Below are 25,398 nucleotides of genomic sequence, written 5' to 3' on the forward strand. Positions count from 1 at the left end.
AAAAAGAAATTTTACAACCGTTGAAAAATATGATGAACAGTATTTTAGAAAAGGGGGAGATACCAGAAACATGGAAAACAGCATATATAACATTAATACTTAAAGTAGGACAGGATTTAACCTCGACAAAAAACTACAGACCAATTTCATTATTAAACAATGACTATAAGATATTTGCAACAATTTTGGCAGAAAGGTTCAAGAAAATATTGCAGGAGTTTGTATATGAGGACCAAAGTGGTTTCTTACCAAGGAGACAGATGAGAGATAATATAAGAACGGTCTTGAATGTGGTGGAATATTTGGAAAAACATCAAGAAAAACAAGCAGCTCTGATCTTTTTAGATGCAGAGAAAGCATTTGGTAATCTCAATTGGAAATTTTTAGTTAAGACTCTAGAAGAACTGGACTTTGGAGAAAACTTTATAAAATCAGTGAAATCAGTATATACCGATAAAGGCTCAAATAATTATAAATGGGGATTTGACTAAACCTTGTGAGATAGAAAGAGGAACAAGACAAGACTGCCCATTGTCACTGCTATTGTTTATATTGGTTTTAGAATTATTGAACAGAGATATAAGACAAGATGATCAAATTACAGGAATAAAGATTAAAAAGGAGAAATATAAGCTGAGGGCTTTTGCAGATGACTTGGTGTTTATGTTGGAAGAACCTTTAAAGGGAATTGAAATTTTAATGACAAAATTAAAAGAAGTTGGAGCAGTGGCAGGGTTCAAAGTTAATAAACAGAAAACAAAAATTTTAACAAAGAATATGAATGTTCAAGAAAAAAAAGTTGATGGATAAAACTGGTTTCCAAATTGAAAAGAAAGTAAAATATTTGGGAGTCCTTTTGACAAATATGAATTGTATGCTTTTTCAAAATAACTATATTAAAGTGTGGAATGAAATTAAACAAGACCTAGTAAAATGGGAAAAATTACAACTATCACTTTTGGGAAGAATTGCAATGATCAAAATGAATGTATTACCTAGAATGTTATTTTTGTTTCAAATGATACCCATTATTACATCGGATTTACCTTTTAAGCAGTGGCAGAGAGATATAACTAGGGATGTACGAAAGTGATTTACCTTTCGTGGATTATGTTGATAATATGTTGATAATGTTATCAACATTATGTTGATAATGTTGATACTCCCCCGGAATCCTCGACGGGGGGGGAGGCGATCCGTTTCTCCCCCCCAGAATCCTCTGCGGCCGGTTGTGTTCCACAGCAGCTCCGCGGAGCAGCTGGCCAGGCCCAGCCAGGCCAGAGCCGTCCGCAGCCGGATTTCCAGCCGCGGAGGGCTCGGGGGGGGGGGGAACTGCGTACGCAAATGGCGGCGGCTATGGCCACCGCCATTTGCGTTCCTTATTTTTGCCGTCTTAATCTTAAATCTTTACGTAGCCTATCATGGCTGGGTGGGTTAAAAAACAAAACAAAAACCCACGTACGCAAATGGTGGTGGCTTCGGCCGCCGCCATTTGTGTTCCTTATTTTTGGCCATCTTAGTCTATGTAAATATTTATGTAGACTATGACGGCGAAAATAAAGGGGAACGCAAATAGCGTAGCGGGCGCTATTTGTGTCCCTTTTTGATTCACTGTTTTAGCCTACGTAAATATTTAGTAAAACTAGGGCTAAGTTATGGAGAAACTCTGAGCATGCACTAAGTGCCTTTCCCTCACCACTGAAGCTAGAGTTCATGCAAAAAAACAACACCACCAAACCCACAAATAACAAAACATGCATAGGACTGAGCTGAAAGGGTAGTCAATTCATTAGATGGAATTGGGTAGGCACTGTATTAAGCCTGCAGTCCCATGCTCACAACTCAGGACTTATTTCTGAGTAAACATGCTGAACATCAAGGTGCAAACCTCCCTGCAGAATAACTTGTGCTGGAATCCTATGCACACTTTCCTGAGGGTAAGCCTCATTAAACATAGTGGGGCTTCTGAGTAGGCATACATAGGCTTGTGGCATACATAGCCAAGTGGCTCCTTTCAGAGAGGTGGTACTTCAGAGGAATTTTGGAGGCTGTGGAGGGTTTGCAAGGATTGCACGTACTCAAATGAACTTTACGAGGTGAGGTGGCTGAGGGCTTTTTCTAGCTTTTTTAAAACTGTAGAACCTATTTAAAAGCCCCAGCAGTTTCTCAATCATGAAGCCACATAGTCCTAACCCTCCCTTTGGGATTATTTGAGTCCTACAGCTATTTAGGGGAAATTAAAGTGGAGGGGGAGAAAGAAGTTTGTGGAGGCTGACTGGATCCTTTGCTGTACTGAAGCTACTGAACTTCTGCAGAAGCCAAAGTTTCCAGTTTGGGTAGGGGTGTACGGATTACTCACCCTGTTCCAGGTGGGGCTGTCTGCTGGAGGGAGGAGGTGATGCGTCCCTCCCCCCGCCCCGGAATCCTCCCCAGCCGGCTGTGCTCTGTGGTGAGTCCGCAGAGCCGCCGGCCGGGCCCACCTGCAGCTGGACTTCCATCTGCTGCCGGGCTGTGGCTGCAAATGGTATCCGCTATAGCGGCCACCATTTGTGTCCCTGTGTTAGCCTTGATAGGCTACGTATATGTTTACGTAGCCTATCACGGTAAAGAGCAGGGACACAAATGGCGGTCGTTAAGCCATTTGCGTCCCTGCTCTTTGCCATGATAAGCTACGTAAATACTTACATAGCCTATCACAGCTAAAGTAGGGAGGCAAATGGCGGCCACCGACCTGGGCAGCGGACAGACCGGACTGGCTGACACCAGGTAGGGTCCATCTCAGGAAAATTTCGCAGGGTGGCAGGGGGGATTGCTCCGTTCCGCCACAGACTCCTCATTGGAGTCCGTGGTGGAATTCCCTAACATTCCTAAGTTTGGGGCAGTAAAATCAGATGCTGTGTGAAACACCAGTATTTTACATGGAGTCTTTCTTCCCCTCCTTCTCCCTCTTCAAAATTTCATTGCAGGCAAGCTCCCAACAGCGGGCATGTAAGGGGAGAGAAGAAAAGTAGGGAGAGAGAGGTTTTTTGCGTCTCAAAAAAATCCTACACCAGAGATTAGGGATAGTGACCTCCTAATGGTCACCTTAAACACCTTCTGATTAGGATCTCTAATCTGCTGGGTGACTTGACAGTTTTTACTTTGTGTTTTAAACTTTGAGAAAAGGAAACTTTACGCATGGCTAGAGCAAAAGCCACTAAACCTGTCTGAAATTTGGCAGGTTGAGTCAGCTTCATAGGGCCTGCCAGGTCTCCAAATTCCATGCACTTATGTGGAAGCACACAAAAAATATAGCTCTTTGCTTTGACACATTTTCTTGAAAATAGCAAATTTTACCTGTGACTAGCACAAAAGCCACTGGACCTAACTGCCTGACATTTGGCAGATTCAATCAGTTCCATGGGGGGTACCAAGCCTCTAAATTCCATGTATTTATCATAAAAACTAAAAAAGTTATGGCCATTTTTGTTTTCCTATGCAAGTCAATGGGAAAATGTTAAAAAATGGCAATTAGGAAACAGACTCATTGGCTGAATCCTGGTGAAGTCTTAGCACAAATGTAATGATGGGGAGGAAGATACAATGAGAGTTTGTGCATAACAAGGAGGAGGTAGAGGAGAGTTGCACAAGACATCTGTTTTTATGAAGATACAAATGGGGTTGTTGTTGTTCAGTCGTGTCCGAATCTTCGTGACCGCATGGACACGCCAGGCCTTCCTGTCCTGCGCTCCCTCCCGGAGCGTGCTCAAGTCCATATTCATTGCATCAGTGATGCTATCTAGCCATCTCATCCTCTGCCGTCCCCTTCTCCTTTTGCCTTCAGTTTTTCCCAGCATCAGGGTCTTTTCCAGGGAGTTTTCTCTTTGCATTAGGTGGCCAGAATATTTGAGCTTCTGCTTCAGTATCTGTCCTTCCAATGAGCACTCAGGGTTGATTTCCTTTAGGATTGACGGACTGGACCTCCTTACAGTCCAGGGGACTCGTAAGAGTCTTCTCCAGCACCACAGTTCGAAAGCATCAATTCTTCAGTGCTCAGCCATCCTTATAGTCCAGCTCTCACAGCTATACGTTACTACTGGGAAAACCATAGCTTTGATTATACGAATCTTTGTCGGCACGGTGATGTCTCTGCTTCTTCCTATGCTGTCTAGGTTTGCCATAGCTTTCCTCCCAAGGGGCAAGCATCTTTTAATTTCATGGCTACAGTCACCGTCTGCGGTGATCTTGGAGCCCAAGAACATAAAATCTGTCACTGCTTCCATTTCTTCTCCTTCCATATGTCAGGAAGTGATGGGGCCAGATGCCATGATCTTAGTTTTTGTAATGTTGAGTTTCAAACCAGCTTTTGCACTGTCCTCTTTCACCCTCAACAAGAGGCTCTTGAGATCCTCTTCGCTTTCTGCCATTAGGGTGGTATCATCTGCGTATCGGAGGTTGTTGATAATTCTCCCAGCAATCTTAATTCTGACCTGTGATTCATCCAACCCAGCGTTTCTCATGATGTACTCTGCATATAAATTAAATAAGCAGGGTGACAATATGCAGCCTTGTCGTACTCCTTTCCCAATTTTGAACCAATCGGTTGTTCCATGTCCAGTTCTTACTGTTGCTTCTTGACCCTTGTACAGGTTTCTCAGGAGACAGGTAAGGTGGTCTGGTACTCCCATCTCTTTCAGAATTTGCCACAGTTTGTTGTGATCCACACAAAGGCTTTAGCGTAGTCAATGAAGCAGAAATAGACGTTTTTCTGGACTTCTCTTGCTTTCTCCATGATCCAGTGAACGTTGGCGATTTGATCTCTAGTTCCTCTGCCTCTTCGAAACCCAGCTTGTACTTCTGGTAGTTCTCAGTTCGCATACTGCTGAAGCCTAGCTTGTAGGATTTTGAGCATCACCTTGCTGGCATGTGAAATGAGTGCAATTGTACGGTAGTTTGAACACTCTTTGGCATTGCCCTTCTTTGGAATTGGAATGTAAACTGACCTTTTCCAGACTTGTGGCCACTGTTGAGTGTTCCAAATTTGTTGGCATATTGAGTGCAGCACTTTAACAGCATCATCTTTTAGGATCTTAAATAGCTCAGCTGGAATACTGTCATCTCTGCTAGCTTTGTTGTTAGTAATGCTTCCTAAGGCCCACTTGACTTCACTCTCTAGGATGTCTGGCTCAAGTTCAGTGACCGCACTATCATGGCTATCAGGGACATTCAGATCTTTCCTGTATAGTTCTTCTGTGTATTCTTGCCACCTCTTCTTAATCTCATCTGCTTCTGTTAGGTCCCTGCCTTCTTTGTCCTTTATCATGCCCGTCTTTGCACAAAACGTTCCCTTGATATCTCCGATTTTCTTGAAGAGATCTCTAGTCTTTCCCATTCTGTTGTTTTCCTCGATTTCTTTGCATTGTTCATTTAAGAAGGCCTTCTTGTCTCTCCTTGCTATTCTCTGGAACTCTGCATTCAGTTGGATATATCTACCCCTTTCTCCCTTGCTTTTCGCTTCCCTTCTTTCCTCAGCTACTTGTAAAGCCTCATCAGACAGCCACTTCGCTTTCTTGCATTTCTTTTTCTTTGGGATGGATTTCGTTGCTGCCTCCTGAACAATGTTATGGACCTCCGTCCATAGTTCCTCAGGCACTCTGTCTATCAGGTCTAATCCCTGAAATCTATTCCTCACCTCCACTGTATATTCATAAGGGATATGATTTAGGTCATACCGGAATGGTTTAGTGGTTTTCCCTACGTTCTTCAATTTAAGCCGAAATTTTGCAAGAAGCAGCTCATGATCTGAGCCACAATCAGCTCCAGGTCTTGTTTTTACTGACTGTATAGAGCTTCTCCATCTTTGGCTGCAAAGGACATAATCAATCTGATTTCGATATTGACCATCTGGTGATGTCCATGTGTAGAGTCGCCTCTTGTGCTGTTGGAAAAGAGTGTTTGCTATGATCAGCGTGTTCTCTTGGCAAAACTCTATTAGCCTTTGTCCTGCTTCATTTTGTACACCAAGGCCATGCTTGCCTGTTATCCCGGTGATTTCTTGACTTCCTACTTTAGCATTCCAATCCCTTATGATGAAGAGGACATCTTTTTTTGGTGTTAGTTCTAGAAGGTGTTGTAGGTCTTCATAGAACCGATCAACCTCAGCTTCTTCGGCCTCAGTGGTTGGGGCATAGACCTGAATTACTGTGATGTTGAATGGTTTGCCTTGGATTCTTACTGAGATCATTCTATTCTTTTTGAGATTGTACCCCAGTACTGCTTTTCCCATCGTTTTGTTGACTATGAGTGCTACTCCATTTCTTCTAAGGGATTCTTGCCCACAGTAGTAGATATGATGGTCACCTGAATTAAATTCGCCCATGCTTGTCCATTTTAGTTCGCTGATTCCCAAGATGTTGATGTTCAATCTTGCCATCTCATGTTTGACCACCTCCAGCTTCCCTTGATTCACTGATCTTACATTCCAGGTTCCTAAACAATGTTGTTCTTTACAGCATCGGATTTTCTTTTCACCACCAGACACATCCACAGTTGAGTGTCCTTTCGGCTTTGGCCCAGCTGCTTCACTCTTTCTGGCGCTACTTGGAAATTCCCTCTGCTCTTCCCCTGTAGTATATTGGACACCTTCCGACCTGAGGGGCTCATCTTCCGGCGTCATCTCTTTTAGCCTTGTGATACGTTCCATGGGGTTTTCTTGGCAAGAACGCTGGAGTGGGTTGCCATTTCCTTCTCCAGTGGACCACATTTTGTCAGAACTCTCCGCCATGACCTGTCCGCCATGACCTGTCTGTCTTGGATGGCCCTGCACGGCATAGCTTATGGCTTCACTGAGTTACGCAAGCCCCTTCGCCACAAGGCAGTGATCCATGAAGGGGACAAATGGGGTGGAAGATACATTGAGAGCTTGTGCATAACAAGGAAGAGGTAGAGGAGAGTTACACAAAACATCGGTTTTTATGAAGAGTTGCTAGGCTGCTAACTGGTGCACAGTATTGAGACCATGTTACACCTGTCCTGAAAAACCTGCACCAGCTGCCTATTGTTTTCCAGGCTCAATTCAAGGTGCCACTGTGAACCTTTAAAGCAATGGTGGGCAGCTTGTGGCCCTCTCAACATTTTGACCTACAATTCTCATCAGCCCTAGCTGCATAGCTAATGGTGAGGGATGATGGGAGTTGTAGGCCAAAAAATTCTGGAGGGCCACAAGTTGCCTGCAAGCTCTAAATTGTTTGTATCCGGCTATTGGTGGGACCACATATCTTGGTATGAACCTGCTCAGTTATTAAGATCAGCAGGAGAGGCCCTTTTGAAGACACCGTTGCTTGTAGGGGCCTGCTTGTCCAGAAAGGGCTTCTTCCTGCAATGCTCCCGAACTATGGAATGCTCTCCTGCTGGAGTCGCAACTGTGTGTTCAGGTACAGGGTCAAGCAGCATCTTTTTAACTTGGCTTTTTAAATCATTGTGGTGGTTTTTAGTGTTGTTGTTAATGTTTTACTATGTTCTTGTTTGATTATGGTTTTTATATTTTGAACTTTTTGTAAACTGCCCTGGCTGGCCTCTATGAATGACACAAGCGTTTATAGCATTAGCCACGTTTTGTAGCACTGAGTTTCACTGCGAACTGAAGATCATGAGAGAGAGAGAGAGAGAGAGAGAGAGAGAATTAGTCATACCCAAGGAAGGAAGGATGACCTTGGCAGAGTTAACTAAGTGCAGGACAACAAACATTGATTGAAAAGTACCACTTTATTGGTTTTTGAAGAAAAATGTCACAAGTCCATCAGACAACTGATTTGAAAATCTATACACTGGGGAAAATGTCAGATTACAAAGGATGGTGTTGTGCAATATTGTCCCTGGGAGTGTTCTGTTACAGAATTAATGCTCCATCCTCGAGAGGGCACAGAGGTACATAACCCCCCCCCCCCAAGACAGTAAGTGCTGAAGCATCAGATTCATTTTCTTCAGAGGGACAACATAAAAGGTTCATAAGATTCCAGGCTATATCCTAAAGAGTTTTCATGGCACATAAAAACCAATCAGTCAATAACAATATTGGGTCTGCCTACCCGCCGCTATAGTCCACGACGTTTGAAGATTCACATTTGAGGCAAAACATAAAAGAAACCGCATTATAAACACTGAATCTGTGTTACGGCCGGCTGGGTGACAATGAATTGGCACGTTGTGAAGTGTACATTCCAGCAACAGAGGCTTAAACAACCAAGCCCTCCTTTAGGGAGCAAGGCTTTCTTAGAACATGATTTTAAAAAGGTAGACTAATTTGTCATGGTGGGAGATCTCCTTCCTACCAATCTATAGAGTTTTCAACGAGATGTTGACAGTGTTATTGTACTCTCTCTTCAAAAGTCTGTTTTTGTACAGTCAGTCTCCGTACGAATATAAAAATGCTTTCTGTTAGACACGCAGAAAACATACACAGCTAGGAATGCCTTAAAAGTATAATCATACAAATTCAGATAGCTCATATGTTAATTTTGGGATCCGACCTTAAAACTCAAGCGATCACGAAGTACTGGACGGCAACGGAAAGCGGCATTTGTGTTAACATTAAGAACACAGAACTCTGTTTCCCCCTAGTGGCAAGAGTATAGACAGCAGGAGGCGAGTGCTTCAAGTTCAGCCTATAGCAGAAAATACATATCTTCTGAGTATTTGGTGGGGGTATGCATGCAAAGTTGGGCACATTTCAGCCCCGTGGCTTTTGAACGGAGAAACAGAGAACCCCAGGAGCACCTGAAGCTTCCAACCAGGCCCTTCAAAGGGAGAGCATCCCACACCCAGCAGAGGCTGCATACCTGATCTAAGATCAGCTTTCGTGCCAACCAGCTGTGCCTCTTTATTGCCTGGATTAAGCCCAGGGCCAGCCCTAGCATTAGGCAGAGTGAGGCAACTGCTTCAGGCAGTGGGGGGAGGCGGGCGACAGCAGGCCTCCAGCACCACAGTTCGAAAGCATCAATTCTTCAGTGCTCAGCCTTCCTTATAGTCCAGCTCTCACAGCTATACGTTACTACTGGGAAAACCATAGCTTTGATTATACGAATCTTTGTCGGCACGGTGATGTCTCTGCTTCTTACTATGCTGTCTAGGTTTGCCATAGCTTTCCTCCCAAGGAGCAAGCGTCTTTTAATTTCATGGCTACAGTCACCGTCTGCGGTGATCTTGGAGCCCAAGAACATAAAATCTGTCACTGCTTCCATTTCTTCTCCTTCCATATGCCAGGAAGTGATGGGACCAGATGCCATGATCTTCGTTTTTTTAATGTTGAGTTTCAAACCAGCTTTTGCACTCTCCTCTTTCAACCTCAACAAGAGGCTCTTGAGATCCTCTTCGCTTTCTGCCATTAGGGTGGTATCGTCTGCATATCGGAGGTTGTTGATAATTCTCCCAACAATCTTAATTCCGACCTCTGATTCATCCAACCCGGCATTTCTCATGATGTACTCCGCATATAAGTTAAATAAGCAGGGTGACAATATGCAGCCTTGTCGTACTCCTTTCCCAATTTTGAACCACTCGGTTGTTCCATGTCTGGTTCTTACTGTTGCTTCTTGACCCTCGTACAGGTTTCTCAGGAGACAGGTAAGGTGGTCTGGTACTCCCATCTCTTTAAGAATTTGCCAGAGTTTGTTGTGATCCACACAATCAAAGGCTTTAGCGTAGTCAATGAAACCGCCCTCCCATTACCAGTGTTGAAATCAGGGTCAACTGCCAGTCCAGTCAGCTTCAGTACATGGAATGGGCAAGGGTGCCACCTTGCCTCTTGCCTCAGGCAGCAAAAGGTCTTGGGCCTGCCCGAGTTAAGATTCAGTTCACTAGCCCACCATCCAGGGCCTTCACAGCCTCCTTGGCATCAGATGGAAGAAAGCGAGCGAGCAGCATGGCATCAGCATATTGAGGCCTTGGGCCTGTCTAGCTGAGGCATCCCAATATGGTCTGGGTCAAGGCTTCCAGAAGTTGTGCCGAAGAAGCTCAATTTGCCACCACGTGGATCCTGGTATCAACAGACACAAGATGTCCTAAAAATCCAACCAGAGAGCGCCACCATGAGGACTGAGAAAGCTTATACAGAAAGAGGTAGAGGCTGCATCTCAGGGGCATCATTAGATGTGGGCCCACCTGGGCACAGGCCCCGGATCTTTCTGAGCTGTGCACCGGATCTTTTGAGCTGTCCTAATTTTTTACATTTTCCCATTGATTTGCATTGGAAAACAAAAACGGCCATAACTTTTTTCATTTGTACGATAAATACATGATATTTGGAGGCATGATAGCCCCCATGGAGCTGATTGAATCTGACAAATTTCAGGCAGTTTAGTCCAGTGGCTTTTGTGCTAGTCACAGGTAAAATTTGCTATTTTCAAGAAAATCTGTCAAAGCAAAGAGCTGTAATTTTTTTGTGCTTCCAAACACGTGCATGGAATTTCGATACCTGGCAACCCCCATAGAGCTGATGGAACCTGCCAAATTTCAGGCAGTTATGTCCAGTGATTTTTGTGATAGTCACAGGTCAAGTTTGCTTTTTTAAAGAAAATGCGTCAAAGCAAAGGGCTATTTTGGGGGGGGGGCTTCCCCATACATGCATGGAATTTGGGGACCTAGCAGCCCCCATAGAGATGACTGAGCCTGCCAAAGTTCAGACAGTTAGGTGTAGTGGCTTTTGTGCTAGCCACAGGTAAAATTTGCTTTTTCCTAGAAAATCTGTCAAAGTAAAGAGCTGTAATTTTTTTGTGCTTCCAAATAAATTCATGGAATTTGGGGACTTAGCAGGCCCTATAGAGCTGACTGAACCTACCAAATTTCAGACAGTTAAGGTCCAGTGGTTTTTGCACTAGCCATGCGTAAAGTTTCCTTTTCTCAAAGTCTAAAACACAAAGTAAAAACTGTCAAGTCACCCAGGGGATGAGCGATCCTAATCAGAAGGTGTTTAAGGTGACCATTAGGAGGTCACTATCCCTAATCTCTGGTGTAGGATTGTTCTGAGGTGCAAAAAACCTCTCCCCCCCTAATTTTCTTTTCTGCTCTTACATGCCCACGGGAAGAAAGGAGCCTGGGGAAGGAGGACCAGCCAGCAGCTGTACCAGGTGGATCCTGAGCCTGCTTCTGCCCCCACCAACAGGTACTTAAGGCGGGGCTGCCAGAGGCTGCTCGGGAAGGAGCCTAGGGAAGGAGGACCAGCCAGCAGCTGCACCAGGTGGATCCTGAGCCTGCTTCTGCCCCAGCCAATAGGTACTTAAGGCGGGGCTGCCAGAGGCAGCACCTCGGCGTCGCCCGAGTGCGACGCTAAGTGCACACTTAGCATCGCACTTGGAGTCACGTAGGATCTGAAGACCTACCCACCTGCCTCTCCAGAGACACCAGCAGCCACAGATACCAGCAGCAAATAGCAGCAGCAGAGGGCAGCAGCTTTAAAGACAAGGGGAAAGGGGCAAACGTGGACTTTATCTGCTCCTTCTTAGCTGCTGTTCTCTTTTATCTCTTTTATCTTTTATATTCTTTTAAACTGTTGTGCATTTTATATCCTAACATTTTAATATGTGCCTGGGAGGACTATTGGGCAACTGAGGGGGTCGGGGAGGTGCCACTATAACTGTGGTCACGGGCAGGGGGAGGTATGGCGTTGGGGGATTAACAGGCCAGCTAAGGAGAAGAGGGGCTGGACACCTTACAGCTTCCCCTCTTCTGGTTCCTGGCAGCCTTACCAGTCTGCCCTCGGGTCTGGTGGTGCTGCTGCTGAATGCCAGGTCGGCCCAAAATAAAATCTCCCTCATCCATGATTTGATTGTGGATGAGGGGGCTGACCTGGTATGTATTACTGAGACCTGGGTGGGGGAACTGGGAGGGGTCACTCTCTCCCAGCTGTGCCCTCCTTGAGGGTCGGGGAGGGGGGGTTGCTGTGGTCTATAGGAATTCAATCTCCCTCTCCAGGCTTCCTGCTCATTCGAGTGCAGATCTTGAGTGTTTGTACCTTGTGTTGGGTACCCGGGACAGATTAGGGATTCTGTTGGTATACCACCCACCCCGTTGCCCATCAGACTCCCTGCTTGAGCTGACGGAGGTGGTCTCGGACTTGGTGTTGAGGACCCCTAGGATGATGATCCTGGGGGATCTCAACTTCCATGCTGAGGCCGCTGTATCCGGGGCAGCTCAGAACTTCATGGCTGCCATGACAACCATGGGGCTGTCCCAGCATGTCATCGACCCAACGCATATAAAAGGACACACGCTTGATCTGGTTTTCTCGACTGGGCAGGAGGATGGTGATCTGAAAGTGGAGGAATTAACGTCTGTCCCTTTGTCATGGTCAGATCACTTCCTGCTGAGGTTTAGACTCCTGGCAGCCTTCCCCCTCTGCAAGGGTGGGGGACCTATTAAAATGGTCCGCCCCCGGAGATTAATGGATTCCGATGGATTCCAGAGGGCTCTGGGGGATTTTCCTGCTGGTATGGCTGGTGCTCCTGTCGAAGCCCAGGTCGCTCTGTGGAATGCAGAGATGACTCGGGTGGTTGACATGATCGCGCCCAAGCGCCCTCTCCCTCTGAGCAGAGCGCGGCCAGCTCCTTGGTATACACCTGAGCTAAGGGCAATGAAGCAAGAGGGGAGACGGCTAGAACGCAGGTGGAGGAAAACTCGTGCTGAGTCTGACCGAACACAGGTAAGAGCCCACTATCGAGCCTACTCTGTGGCGGTGAGGGTGGCAAAGAGACAGTTCTTTTCCACCAGCATTGCATCTTCTCAGTGTCGTCCAGCGGAGCTTTTCCGAGTGGTTCGCGGCCTGTTACATTCTGGGCCAGGGAGAGAATCATAGAATCATAGAATCATAGAATAGTAGGGTTGGAAGGGGCCTACAAGGCCATCGAGTCCAACCCCCTGCTCAATGCAGGAATCCAAGTCAGAGCATCCCTGACAAATGGCTGTCCAGCCTCGTCTTGAAGGCCTCCAGTGTGGGAGAGCCCACCACCTCCCCAGGTAATTGGTTCCATTGCCGTATTGCTCTGACACTCAGGAAGTTTTTCCTGATGTTCAGTCGGAATCTGGCTTCCTGTAACTTGAGCCCATTATTCCGTGTCCTGCACTCTGGGATGATCAAGAAGAGATCCTGGCCTTCTTCTCTGTGACAACCTTTCAAGTACTTGAAGAGCGCTATCATATCTCCCCTCAGTCTTCTCTTCTCAAGGCTAAACATGCCCAGTTCTTTCAGTCTCTCTTCATAGGGCTTTGTTTCCAGTCCCCTGATCATCTTTGTTGCCCTCCTTTGAACCCTCTCCAGCTTGTCTGCATCCTTCTTAAAGTGTGGTGCCCAGAACTGGACACAGTACTCCAGATGAGGCCTAACCAGTGCTGAGTAGAGGGGAACTAGTACTTCCCGGGATTTGGAAGCGATGCTTCTATGAATGCAGCCCAAAATAGCATTTGCCTTTTTTGCAGCCACATCACATTGTTGGCTCATATTCAGCTTGTGATCGACGACAATTCCAAGATCCTTCTCGCTCGTAGTGTGGTTGAGCCACGTATCCCCCATCTTGTAACTGTGCATTTGGTTTCTTTTTCCTAGGTGCAGAACTTGGCATTTGTCCCTATTAAATGCCATTCTGTTGTTTTCTGCCCAGCACTCCAGTCTATCCAGATCACTTTGAATTTTGTTTCTGTCTTCCAAAGTATTAGCTATCCCTCCCAATTTTGTGTCATCTGCAAATTTGATCAGCATTCCCTGCACCTCCTCCTCCAAGTCATTAATAAAAATATTGAAGAGCACTGGGCCCAGGACTGAGCCCTGCGGTACCCCACTCGTTACCTCTCCCCAGCTTGAGAAGGTCCCATTGATAAGCACTCTTTGAGTCCGATTCTGTAGCCAACTGTGGATCCACTGGATCGTTGTTTCATCTAGCCCACTTCGAGCTAGTTTGCTCATCAGGATATCATGGGGCACTTTGTCGAAAGCTTTGCTGAAGTCGAGGTATATGATGTCTACAGCATTCCCACGGTCTACAAGGGAGGTGACTTGATCAAAAAATGAGATCAGATTTGTCTGGCAGGACTTGTTTTTGACAAATCCATGTTGGCTTCGAGTAATCACTGCATTGTTGTCAAGGTGCTTCCAGATGGATTGCTTTATGATCTGCTCCAGAATTTTCCCAGGGATTGATGTCAGACTGACTGGTCTGTAGTTCCCAGGTTCCTCCTTTTTACCCTTTTTGAAGATAGGGACAACGTTAGCCCTCCTCCAGTCATCTGGCACTTCCCCGGTCCTCCATGATTTCTCAAAGAGAATAGACAGCGGTTCTGAGAGCTCTTCTGCCAGTTCCTTTATGACTCTAGGATGCAGTTCATCTGGCCCTGGAGATTTGAACTCATTCAAAGTAATGAGGTGTTCCTTGACCATATGCCTGTCGATCTCAAGCTGCAATCCTGCCCCTTCAGCCTGTACTTCGCCTTTGCCAGGGGGGTCATAGACCCTCTTTTGGGAGAAGACTGAGCCAAAGTAGGAATTGAGCACCTCTGCCTTTTCTTTGTCCTCTGTTATCATTTTGCCATCCTTATTTAATAGCTGAACAACCATTTCTTTCCTCTGCCTTTTACTATGCACGTAGCTGAAGAAAGCCTTTTTGTTGTTTTTAGCATCCCTCGCTAACCTCACCTCGTTCTCCGCTTTAGCCTTCCTGACGCCATCCCTGCAATTCTGTGCTACCTGCCTGTACTCTTCCTTTGTTACTTGGCCTTCTTTCCACTTCCTATATGTGTCCTTTTTTGTTTTCAGGGCATCCCTAAGCTTTTTGTGAAGCCACATTGGCTTCTTCTGTTGTCTTCCACCTTTTCTTCTTGTTGGAATTGTTTGTGATTGTGCCTTGAGAATTTCCTTTTTTAAAAGTTCCCACCCATCTTGGACTCCTTTTCTCGCTAGCATTGCTTGCCATGGGACCTTACTGATCATTGTTCTGAGTTTATTAAAATCAGCTTTCCTAAAATCCAGGGTACGCGTTTGAGTACACTCGGCTTTTGCTTCCCTTAGAACCAAGAACTCAAGTACAACATGGTCGCTTTCCCCCAGAGTTCCTGTAACTGCTACTTTATCCACTAAGTCATCTCTGTTGGTTAGGATCAAGTCAAGGATAGCCGATCCTCTAGTTCCTTCCTCTACTTTCTGTAGGAGGAAGTGATCCGCCACACAAGTCAGGAATTTCCTGGAGGGGCCATGTTTTGCAGAATTTGTCTCCCAACAAATATCGGGGAAATTGAAGTCCCCCATTACTACTACATCATGCTAGATGTAGTAGTAATGAGAGATGGTGGAATCCTTGGTAGCACGCTGTGACAAGTTTGCACAGCACTTTGAGGATAAAGTCACTCAGATTCGTCATGAATAGGATACCACAATTAATGCAGTTCCATTGGTAGAGGCGTTCAGAGCACCGTCTGGTCCAGTTTTATTGGATGAGTTTCAGTTACTGAGGCCTGAGGATGCGGACAAGGTGCTTGGCCAAGTCCGATCGACCACTTTTGTGCTTGACCCTTGCCCTTCATGGTTTATTAAATCAAACAAGGAGGGGATGTCTGGCTGGGTCCAGGAGGTTGTAAATTCCTCCTTGAGAGAGGGAGTGGTGCCTGCCGCTTTAAAAGAGGCGGTAATTAGACCACTCCTGAAAAAGCCTAACCTGGACCCAGAGGATGTTAACAATTATAGGCCAGTGGCCAACGTCCCCTTCCTGGGCAAGGTGCTTGAGCGGGTGGTTGTAGGACAGCTCCAGGCACTGTTGAATGAAACGGATTATCTAGATCCATTTCAATCGGGCTTCAGGCCTGGTTTTGGAATGGAAACTGCCTTGGTCGCCCTGTGGGATGACCTCTGCCGGGAGAGGGACAGGGGGAGTGCGACCCTGTTGATTCTCCTGGACCTCTCAGCGGCTTTCGATACCATCGACCATGGTATCCTTCTGGATAGGTTGTCTGGGTTAGGAGTCGGAGGCACTGCACTACAGTGGTTCCGCTCCTACTTGGATGGCCGATTCCAGAAGGTGGTGCTGGGGGATTATTGCTCTGTGCCATGGCAATTGTGCCATGGGGTTCCACAGGGCTCTATTTTATCCCCCGTGCTGTTTAACATCTACATGAAACCGCTGGGGGAGGTTATCTGGAGGTGTGGGCTGAGGTGCCATCAATATGCAGATGACACCCAGCTCTACCTTTCTTTCTCATCAAAACCAGGTGAGGCAGTGGCTGTTCTGAATCAGTGCCTGGGCACAGTAATGGACTGGATGGGGGCCAATAAACTGAAACTCAATCCAGACAAGACGGAGGTACTGTTACTGGGTGGTTCGTCTGCCCGGCTAGGTGATATTCAACCTGTTCTGGAGGGGGTTGCACTCCCCCTAAAGGATCACGTTCGTAGTTTGGGGGTGCTCTTGGATGCAGAACTGTCACTTGAGGCACAGGTGAACTCAGTGGCATGGAGCACTTTTTATCAGCTTAGGCTGGTATACCAACTACGCCCTTATCTGTACAGAGATAGCCTAGCTACAGTTATCCATGCTCTGATAACTTCTTGTCTGGATTACTGCAATGCGTTATATGTAGGGCTGCCTTTGAAAACGGTCCGGAAACTTCAGCTGGTCCAAAATAGGGCAGCAAGATTGTTAACAGGGACTGGCCTGCGAGCTCATATTACGCCAGTACTTTTCCAGCTGCACTGGCTGCCAGTCCATTTCCGGGCCCGATACAAAGTGCTGGTGTTAACATTCAAAGCCCTTAACGGCTTGGGGCCAGGTTACCTGAAGGATCGCCTCCTTCCATATGTGCCTGCCCGGACCTTAAGATCATCAGCAGCAGCCCTTCTCCGTGAGCCCCTGCCAAAGGAAGTGAGGCGGGTGGCTACTAGGAGGAAGGCTTTTTCTGCTGTGGCACCCTGGCTCTGGAATGAGCTCCCTAGTGAGGTTCGCCTGGCGCCTACATTGTATTCCTTTCGGCACCAGGTGAAGACCTTTTTATTTTCCCAGGCATTTTAGCATTTTAGCTTTCTAAATCTTTATCTTTGCTGTTTTAAATCTGTATTTTAAACTCCTGCACTGCTGCTAGGTTTTATTGTGGTTGTATTGTTATATTGTGGTTAAATTTAAATATATTTTAAATTGTTTTATTGTGTGTTGTTTGGTTTTAATTTTTGTGAACTGCCCAGAGAGCTTCAGCTATTGGGCAGTATAGAAATGAAATAAATAAATGAAATAAACAAATAAATAAATAACAAATAAATACTGGTATTTCACACAGCATCTCATTTTACGGCCCCAAACTGGAACCTTTGGCTTCTGTGGAAGTTCAATAGCTTCAGTACAGCAAAGGATGCAATCAGTCTCCACAAACTGCTTTCTCCCCCTCCACTTTAATTTCTCCTAAATAGCTGTGGGACTCAAATAATCCTAAAGGCGGGGGGGTTAGGACTATGTGGTGTCATGATCGAGAAACTGCTGGGGCTTTTAAATAGGTTCTACAGTTTTAAAAAAGCTAGAAAAAGCCCTCAGCCACCTCACCTTGTAAAGTTCATTTGAGTTCGTGCAATCCTTGCAAACCCTCCAAAGCCTCCAAAATTCCTCTGAAGTACCACCTCTCTGAAAGGAGCCAGTGCTCTGCCGCTTACCTCTCCAGGCTGCTTCTTCTTGCTGTCTCTTCATACTCTGGTCTTCCTGACTGACCCTACAGGTTCACTGACTCTCTCTTTATATACCCTCCTCCCTCAGAACCAAAAGTACTGCTTCAAACCTGAAGATACTGAAAATTAACTAGGGAAATGAAACTACTCCTCTCTGGGAAACCCCCTCCCAACAACTCCCCCCTCCAGGCCTCTCAGTCTGACCTCCCCCCCGCCTTGCCTCTGTAGGCCTCAAAGCTTCATACCCATCAATGAATGAACTGTCAGTTTGGAGGCTGTGCGCTCCATACCTTCCCTTCCATATGGATGGGAAGATTTGCTAAACTAATCAAAAATGGACTCGCAGGACTTTCTCTTCAAAGCTCAAGTATGGTTTGGGTTTGCTCTGAGAAATGATTCAGAACAGGCTGAAGGGAGCATATCTGGGTATAGACAGATCCCAGAAGTGGAGGTCAATGAAACTTAAGGTTCAATTGTGCCAAGAAGTTCACGCTGCCACGTTCGTAGCTGTAATCATCCAGCCCAGAAGGGGACAGGCAGCCGCCAAAGCATGGGCAAGTTTGTGCTTTTTACACAGTGGCATTTTGATCTCCTATTGCCTAACAGCAGGTGAATCACAGGGATGGGAATGTACCCAAGCCCAGTATTCAAGATCTCAGCTTCCATAACACTTACTGATAAATCTGGGAAGGTGTGGTTGGAAGAAATAAGATGTCCCGAGGCCTGGAAACCTCCTTGACCTGCAAGGAAACAAAAAGCAGACATGCTGAGGTATTGGAGTATCCCTAGTTCTGGCTAGAGTTGCAATGATTTTGCTCCAGAACTCCTCCTTTGTGGGTATCTCCAGGAAACATTCTGCCAAAAACATGACAAATGCCCAGTGGTGCAGCGAGGTAATTTTAGACTGTGGACGGAGAGAGCAGTCCTGTGCTTCCCTAGACAGTTTCAGGGGCCATACAATTGTGCAGAAAAACCCCCTCCAAAGCCATAGACAGAGCTCCGACCTCAGAGTGGATTTTCCAAAGTTGGAGCCCATGTCCTGGCTCAGCCCAGCTGTTGCGGCAGTCTCCCTCTACGAGTGCTGACACCAGGCCTGTTTGCTGCCGCTCTCTGGCTGGTCATTTGTGCCCTTGGAAACACCACAAACAAGAGGAGATGCCCAAGATGTAAGACTTGGCAGTTTCCTTACCACCAACTGTGGAAGATCCTGATTGCATGATAAAATATATAGTAGCCATAGATCCTTCTTGACCTGTGACAAAACAATAAGGAGACAGTTTGAGCCTTCAGTAAAGAGACATCTTGAGCCTTCAGTAAGGAGACATCTTGAGCCTTCAGTAAGGAGACATCTTGAGCCTTCAGTAAGGAGACATCTTGAGCCTTCAGTAAGGAGACATCTTGAGCTTTCAGTAAGGAGACATCTTGAGCCTTCAGTAAGGAGACATCTTGAGCCTTCAGTAAGGAGACACCTTGAGCCTTCAGTAAGGAGACACCTTGAGCCTTCAGTAAGGAGACACCTTGAGCCTTCAGTAAGGAGACACCTTGAGCCTTCAGTAAGGAGACACCTTGAGCCTTCAGTAAGGAGACACCTTGAGCCTTCAGTAAGGAGACACCTTGAGCCTTCAGTAAGGAGACACCTTGAGCCTTCAGTAAGGAGACACCTTGAGCCACTGGACACCTCTGGAGCTGGAATGAATTTGTTCCAAAAGTTCTTCTCTGGGTACTTGAATATTCTCTAGGGATGGCGGAGAATTTCTCCCCAAAACTTCAGGGGGTCGAGCGCCAACGTGTTCGGCCCCCCGAAGAAGTTTCGGGGAGAAATTCTCCGCACCGCCCCCCGCACCCCCCCCCCGGGACGGGACTTACCTTTCCCGAATGTCCCTCCCGGTGGCGGGTCCCGGCGGCAGTTCGGCAGGTCTTCGACAGGGCGCAGAGGCGGCAGCCGGTCTTTTGACCGGCTGCCGCCGCCGCCATTCCAATAAAAGTTAAAAAAAAAAACACCCCCGTGATAGGCTACGTGACGATTAACGTAGCCTATCACGGCTAGATTTGCAAAGTCAGCCGTGATAGGCTACGTAAATCGTCACGTAGCCTATCACGGGTGACTTTAAAAAAAAAAAAGCGCGTACGGCTAATGGCGGCCCCCATAGGGAGCCGCCATTCACGTTCCTTATTTGGTTGCCGTAGTCTACGTAAAGATTTACGTAGACTACAGCGACCAAATAAGGAACGCGAATGGCGGCTCCCTATGGGGGCCGCCATTTGCATACGCGCTTATATATATATTTTTTTTAAAGTCACCCGTGATAGGCTACGTGACGATTAACGTAGCCTATCACGGCTGACTTTGCAGATCTAGCCGTGATAGGCTACGTTAATCGTCACGTAGCCTATCGCGGGGCGTTGGTTTTTTTTTAACTTTTTATTTCGCGGCCGGGTGAGGCGGGAAGCCTCCCCCCTGGCCTGAATTTCGGCCAGGCGAGGCGGGAAGCCTCCCCCCCCGGCCTGAACTTCGGGGGGAGAGCAGCGAAGCACCTCCCCCCCACCGCGAACAAGCTGCGAGACCAGGTAAGTGGCTTTCGTGCACTCCTAATATTCTCCAAATAGTAGATATTTGGTTTTGACCCCTACAGATATTTCATTTCACTATTTGGTATTGGATAGCTGATCATGCCCAACATTCCCACAGAGCTTTGCCAGCAACTTTCTGATGCAGTGATCACTGGGACAGGACTTACAATAGGCAGTGAAAATTGAAAAATGGAACCACCATGGACAAATCCTGACCTGCAACAAAACAACAGGGAGAAAAGTTGAAGCACCTGAACATCTGCAGAGTTGTGGTCTGGATGTAGATACTGGAAAAGTTAACTTTGCACAAACATCATTTCTAAGGCCTTTTCTGAGATTTGCTGCTAGAATATTGGAATTAATTAGCTCCCCAAAAATCTTCAAAACATTCCTATGTGGATATTGATGGCAAGATCCAGATGCCTTCTGACTGCTCACATATTCTTCAAATAATGGATATTTGTATTTAACCCCTAACGATATTTCCATTCACTATTTGATATCTGGCACATTTGGCAGTATTTGATAGACATGCAGTAGCATTTGGTAGTTGAAACTGCTGACAGTTGATATACTATGGTATATTACAGTGGTTTGCAAACTGGGAAACTTATGAGCCCCCAACTTGGATATCCAAGACGGGACATAGAAATCTTGGCAACCTCTTTAATCAGAGTGGTCCCCAGATTCCACAAGCCTTACCATCAGATACCAAAAGTCCAGATTGCGTCGTAAGATGTGCAGTCACCTGGAAGCCACCTTGAGCTGCAAGAAAAGAACACAAAACACAACTTGAAGCAGCAAAGATCCTCAGAGTTGTAACAAATTTGTTCCAAAAGTTCTCCTCTCCTAATCTGGTAGTAAAAATTTCCTGAAAGTGTAAATATTCTCCAAATATTTTGACTCAAAGGTGAGTTTGTGGTCATTTTGTCAAGGATTCCATTCTCTTCCTGTGGGAACTTCCCCCACCCATTAGAGAGTTCAGGAATGCTTGCAGTAGTCAACCTGTGATTGGCTCCTTGAAATTTTCTTGGAGTTGTCAGGGCTCTGAGCATAAAAGGGGGAGACTTGGAGCTGCTCATCTGTCTTGTAATAGCCCCTGGATAGCCCTAAAAAGCTCTGCTGAGCGGCACATAGACGGCTGAATACAGGCAGCAAAATGTTTTCTTGCCGCCCTCACCACCCCTGAATACACCCGACCATAGGCACACACCATTGCATCCACTAGGAGTTTCTCTCCATCTGCACTCAAGCCATCTTGTATTTTGTTTCTTCATGCTCTGCTCTCTATAACCCAGAGCCATATGAGCAATACTACAGAGAATTTAGCGTACTCTGATAGTTTAGCGTACTCTGAAGATTTTAATTAGTCAATACATATTATTCAAGAGTTCTTTTGGAAACAAGTAAAATTGTATTTTAAATGCTTTGGTGTGCTCTCTCTCTCTCTCTCTATATATATATATAAATGTATTTCATATTTTGTATGCTTCAGTTCCCTTGATAAAGACCCATGTCGAAATGGGTCTTTGGGAATTCAATTGGACATCGCTGCCCTGCTTGTGGCCTGGCAGATAAAGACCTCCCTCCCCCCCATGAGTCAAGCACAGCTGGCTCTCATTTCCCAATCAACTTGGGGAATTTTTCCTAGGTATCACTACATTGGTATCTAGTAGTATCATTCTGTCAGATATGTCATGAGTATCACAAACAAGGATATGCTGAAGATCTCAGTGTTCCAAGACTCACCATGAACTACAGAAAGTCCTAATTGCAAAGAAAAATGTGCAATGGCATGGAATTCACGTAGCCCTGCAAGAAAATAATATGGGGTCAGTCTGATGAGCCTCAACATCCCTAGATTGTTGAAACAAATTTGCTCTAAAATTCTCCTCTAGCTTCTCTTTTGTGGATTTTGGTAGCATACATGAACGTTCTCCAGAGAACAGACATCCGTATTCGACACCAGCAATATTTAGTTGCCCGGTGTGATATCCGATAGTTCATATTCTGTAGTATTTGATAGCTGACATGCATTGGCGTTTAGAAATTGACAGTACTGTTACGCAATGGCACAGTGGTTTTTCAGACTTTCAGTCTCCTGGGAACACACTGACATCTGTCAAGGAAACTCTGTGTGTGTGTGTGTGTGTGTGTGTGTGTGAGAGAGAGAGAGAGAGAGAGAGAGAGCATATGCACATCTGTAAGGCAGATGGCCCATGTGCTTCAAACCAGAGCTTCCAGTAATCAGAATCTGGCATTTTACTTCCTGGCAGATTACATTTGCAGCACAAGGGGGCCATGCCACCTAGGCTTCCGTAATTATCAGCTGACACTACAATCCCTGCTCATCTAGGCCTATGAAGCTTAGTCTGCTTATTAGTCTGGTCTGAGGAACTTTTCACTAGGAGTGACAGCAACAGACTGCTGTTGCCTTCTCTCAACCGTCTGCTGGCTCTGACTATGCCCCCGTGTCTCTGGGCCTCAGATTCAGACCTCCTTTCCTTCACCTTAGCTTTACCTCTTCTGGACCAGCCCTTGTCTTGACCCTCAGGGCTAACGCCTTCCCCAGGCCTCGGCCCCTGACAACCTGAAGCAACCTGAAGCAAAGTTTGATGCCCATGTCAGCTCCCGGTCCTGTGTGTGTGTGTGTGGGGGGGGGGGGCGGACACCCCATGAGCAAGTTGCCTTCAATGCCCCCTCTCCAATGCAATCCACTCTGTCAAATGCCTTAAAGATGTATAAGGATAGTAGAGCTAAATAAACTTTTTCTTTGCTTCCAAAATGAATAATGTTTAATGTTCTTCTTACTGCATCAGCTAATTGCCTCCGGGGCATAAACCCTGCCTGGTCTTCTGCTATATTTGTTGTTCAGTCGTTAAGTCGTGTCCGACTCTTTGTGACCCCATGGACCATAGCACGTCAGGCCTTCCTGTCCTCCGCTCTCTCCTGGCGTGTGCTCAACTTCATCTTCTGCTATATAGTTTGTTATAAATGTGTTAATTTGATTAACCAAGACAGATAATATTTTTGCATCTTGGTTTAGTAATGCTATGGCACGGCATGATCCCAGGGACATGCGGTCTTTCCCTGGCTTTAATATTACTATTAAGTGTGTCCATTTCCATGTCCCTGGTATCTCCCCACAACTCATTCCAAGATGTTTTTAAAGAGTTATGCCAACTCAAGGACTTGATAGAATTCCCCACTGAATCCATCTAATCCTGGAGTTTTCCCTTTTCAACCGCTTTATCACTTTCTGAATTTCTTGCTCAAAGCTGGTTGGTTTAAATATCTGGAGTGATCTTGGCTAAGTGGTTTTAAATTAATTTTTCTTAGATATGTTTCTATTTGATTGGAGTCTGGATTGCCAGAAGTATACAAATTCCGATAAAATTTTGTGAAAGTGCTATTTATTTTGGATGCTTTGTGATACATTTGACCTTCTTTGTCCCTAACTGCCCAAATAAAATTTCTTGTTCCTTGCAAGTAATTTAGAATTGCAGTTCTCTAATTTATAATATAGTCTGTTGAAATATATAATTGAGTCATATATTTTACCAATTTCCAATTTCAAACACCTTTAATTCATTTCTTTTCCCCAATAATTTTATATGTTTTCTGGTTCCCGGTCGTTTTGTGATCTGATTCCAGTTTAGGTATGTCAGCAAGACATTTTTGTTTAGCAGCCTTTTTAAAAAATGCTGGCTTCTTGAGCACACAATCCCCTTATTACTGATTTCATTGCATTCCACACTATTTCTTCATATCAGGAACTGAATTTATGGTAAAGGTGGTTTTGATTTCCTCCTTTAACCTGACTGATATTACTTGCTATTAAATTTGGACTAAGCTGCCAAGCATATCTCCTTGGTTGCTTGTCCTGAAGAGCAAGAATTAAGCTTATTGGGACATGATCAGAGACTGTGATAGCCCCTGTCTGAGTAGTTAAAAGGTAATCAACCCCTGAATAGGTGTTATGCCTTGGAGAATAAAAAGTATGGTTTTTGATGTTTGCATTCAGCTTACTCCATACGTCTGTCAAACCGTGATTGCTGAGTATCTCTGCTAAAGCATTTGGGCCCCTCTCACCTCTTACCAGTCTTCCACTTCTATCTAATGTGGCATCTGTCAAGGGCTCCTTGGAGGCCTCTCTCAGTCTAATCCAGTAGCCAAGTCCAGACACAGACGAAGGGATTCTTTTCAAAGCTTTATTCTTCTTTTTCAACTTAACAACTATACCGTTTGCAACTAGATCTGAGCAGCACCGAACCTATGCCCTAAGTTGGAACAGTTGGTCCCCGTTTGAAAGAGAATTACTGGCAGACCCCTGAAATTAGGGACTAGGGAGAGTCCCTCCCCTTTTCCCTTGGATCCTCTGGGCGCAGCCATTGTTTGCGCGCCAACCGGGCACTACGCCTCCTTTCCGCGCCCTCCATCTGGCGCCGCTCTCTGTGTCGGTGTCGCGCATCCACCAAGTTTGCTATCTGCTCTCTGTTACTCCCTGGACTGCTATCTAAGCTAGGAATGTTGGTGGGAGGAATCTCCGTCAGCTGTTGGCCCTGGGAAAGAGGAGCGCGCTCCCCTCCCAGGAGCGACTGCTCTTCCTCAGAATCAGAACTACTCTGGGATTCTATGGGCTCAGTGTCCACCCTGACAGCATCTAACACTTCATTGAAGTCTCCTACTATGACCATACCTTGTGGGAATTCTTCTAATATTCCCATTGCTTCTTTCATAAAGATGTCCTGTCCTTTGTTGGGACCATAGAGCGAACCCAACATGAGCTGCATTTCCCTCAAATTCCCTTTAACATAGATGTATCTCCCTCTTGGGTGTCTGACTATGTCTGTCACTGCTAGTGGGCACTTTTTTGCCAGCAGTACTGCCACTCCCCTTGAATTAGATGAACCAGGTGCATAAAATTGTTCCCCTGACCATGCTCCCTTTAGATGTAACTCTGCTTATAAGAGAAAACCCAGACAAAGCCATTATACAGGATTGTTGTATAGCAGGAAATGCCACAAACACAAGTATGTCCAAAACACAAGATCTCAGTGTCCCCAAGCCTTACCAATGAATCTGGGAAGATGTGGTTGTATGTCAAGATGCAAAGAGGTCTGGAATCTCCTTCCACCTACCAAAAAAAATTAGAGACAACTTGAGGC

General features: G+C 45.8%; 1 protein-coding gene across 14 annotated transcripts in view; it reads right to left on the reverse strand.

Annotated features, from left to right (window-relative positions):
* LOC146355727 (uncharacterized) overlaps positions 1-25,398 on the reverse strand; it is a 75,363-nt gene that overhangs the window by 13,511 nt on the left and 36,454 nt on the right. For all 14 annotated transcript variants that reach the window (XR_014787214.1, XR_014787216.1, XR_014787212.1 and 11 more), the window contains 5 exons: positions 25,305-25,367; positions 21,980-22,042; positions 20,933-20,995; positions 20,398-20,446; positions 18,335-18,399 (listed from right to left, as the gene is read on the reverse strand). Coding sequence is in view for 9 of the 14 variants with exons in the window: in XM_084831075.1 (XP_084687201.1) it covers positions 18,335-18,399; positions 20,398-20,446; positions 20,933-20,995; positions 21,980-22,042; positions 25,305-25,367 (303 nt within the window). In the remaining 5 variants the exon portion in view is untranslated. The remainder of the gene's footprint in view (positions 1-18,334; positions 18,400-20,397; positions 20,447-20,932; positions 20,996-21,979; positions 22,043-25,304; positions 25,368-25,398) is intronic.

The sequence above is a fragment of the Heloderma suspectum genome, chromosome 2 (assembly GCF_057233095.1).
Source record: "Heloderma suspectum isolate Gila_16-S chromosome 2, 16-S_ref, whole genome shotgun sequence".
Taxonomy (NCBI): domain Eukaryota; kingdom Metazoa; phylum Chordata; class Lepidosauria; order Squamata; family Helodermatidae; genus Heloderma; species Heloderma suspectum.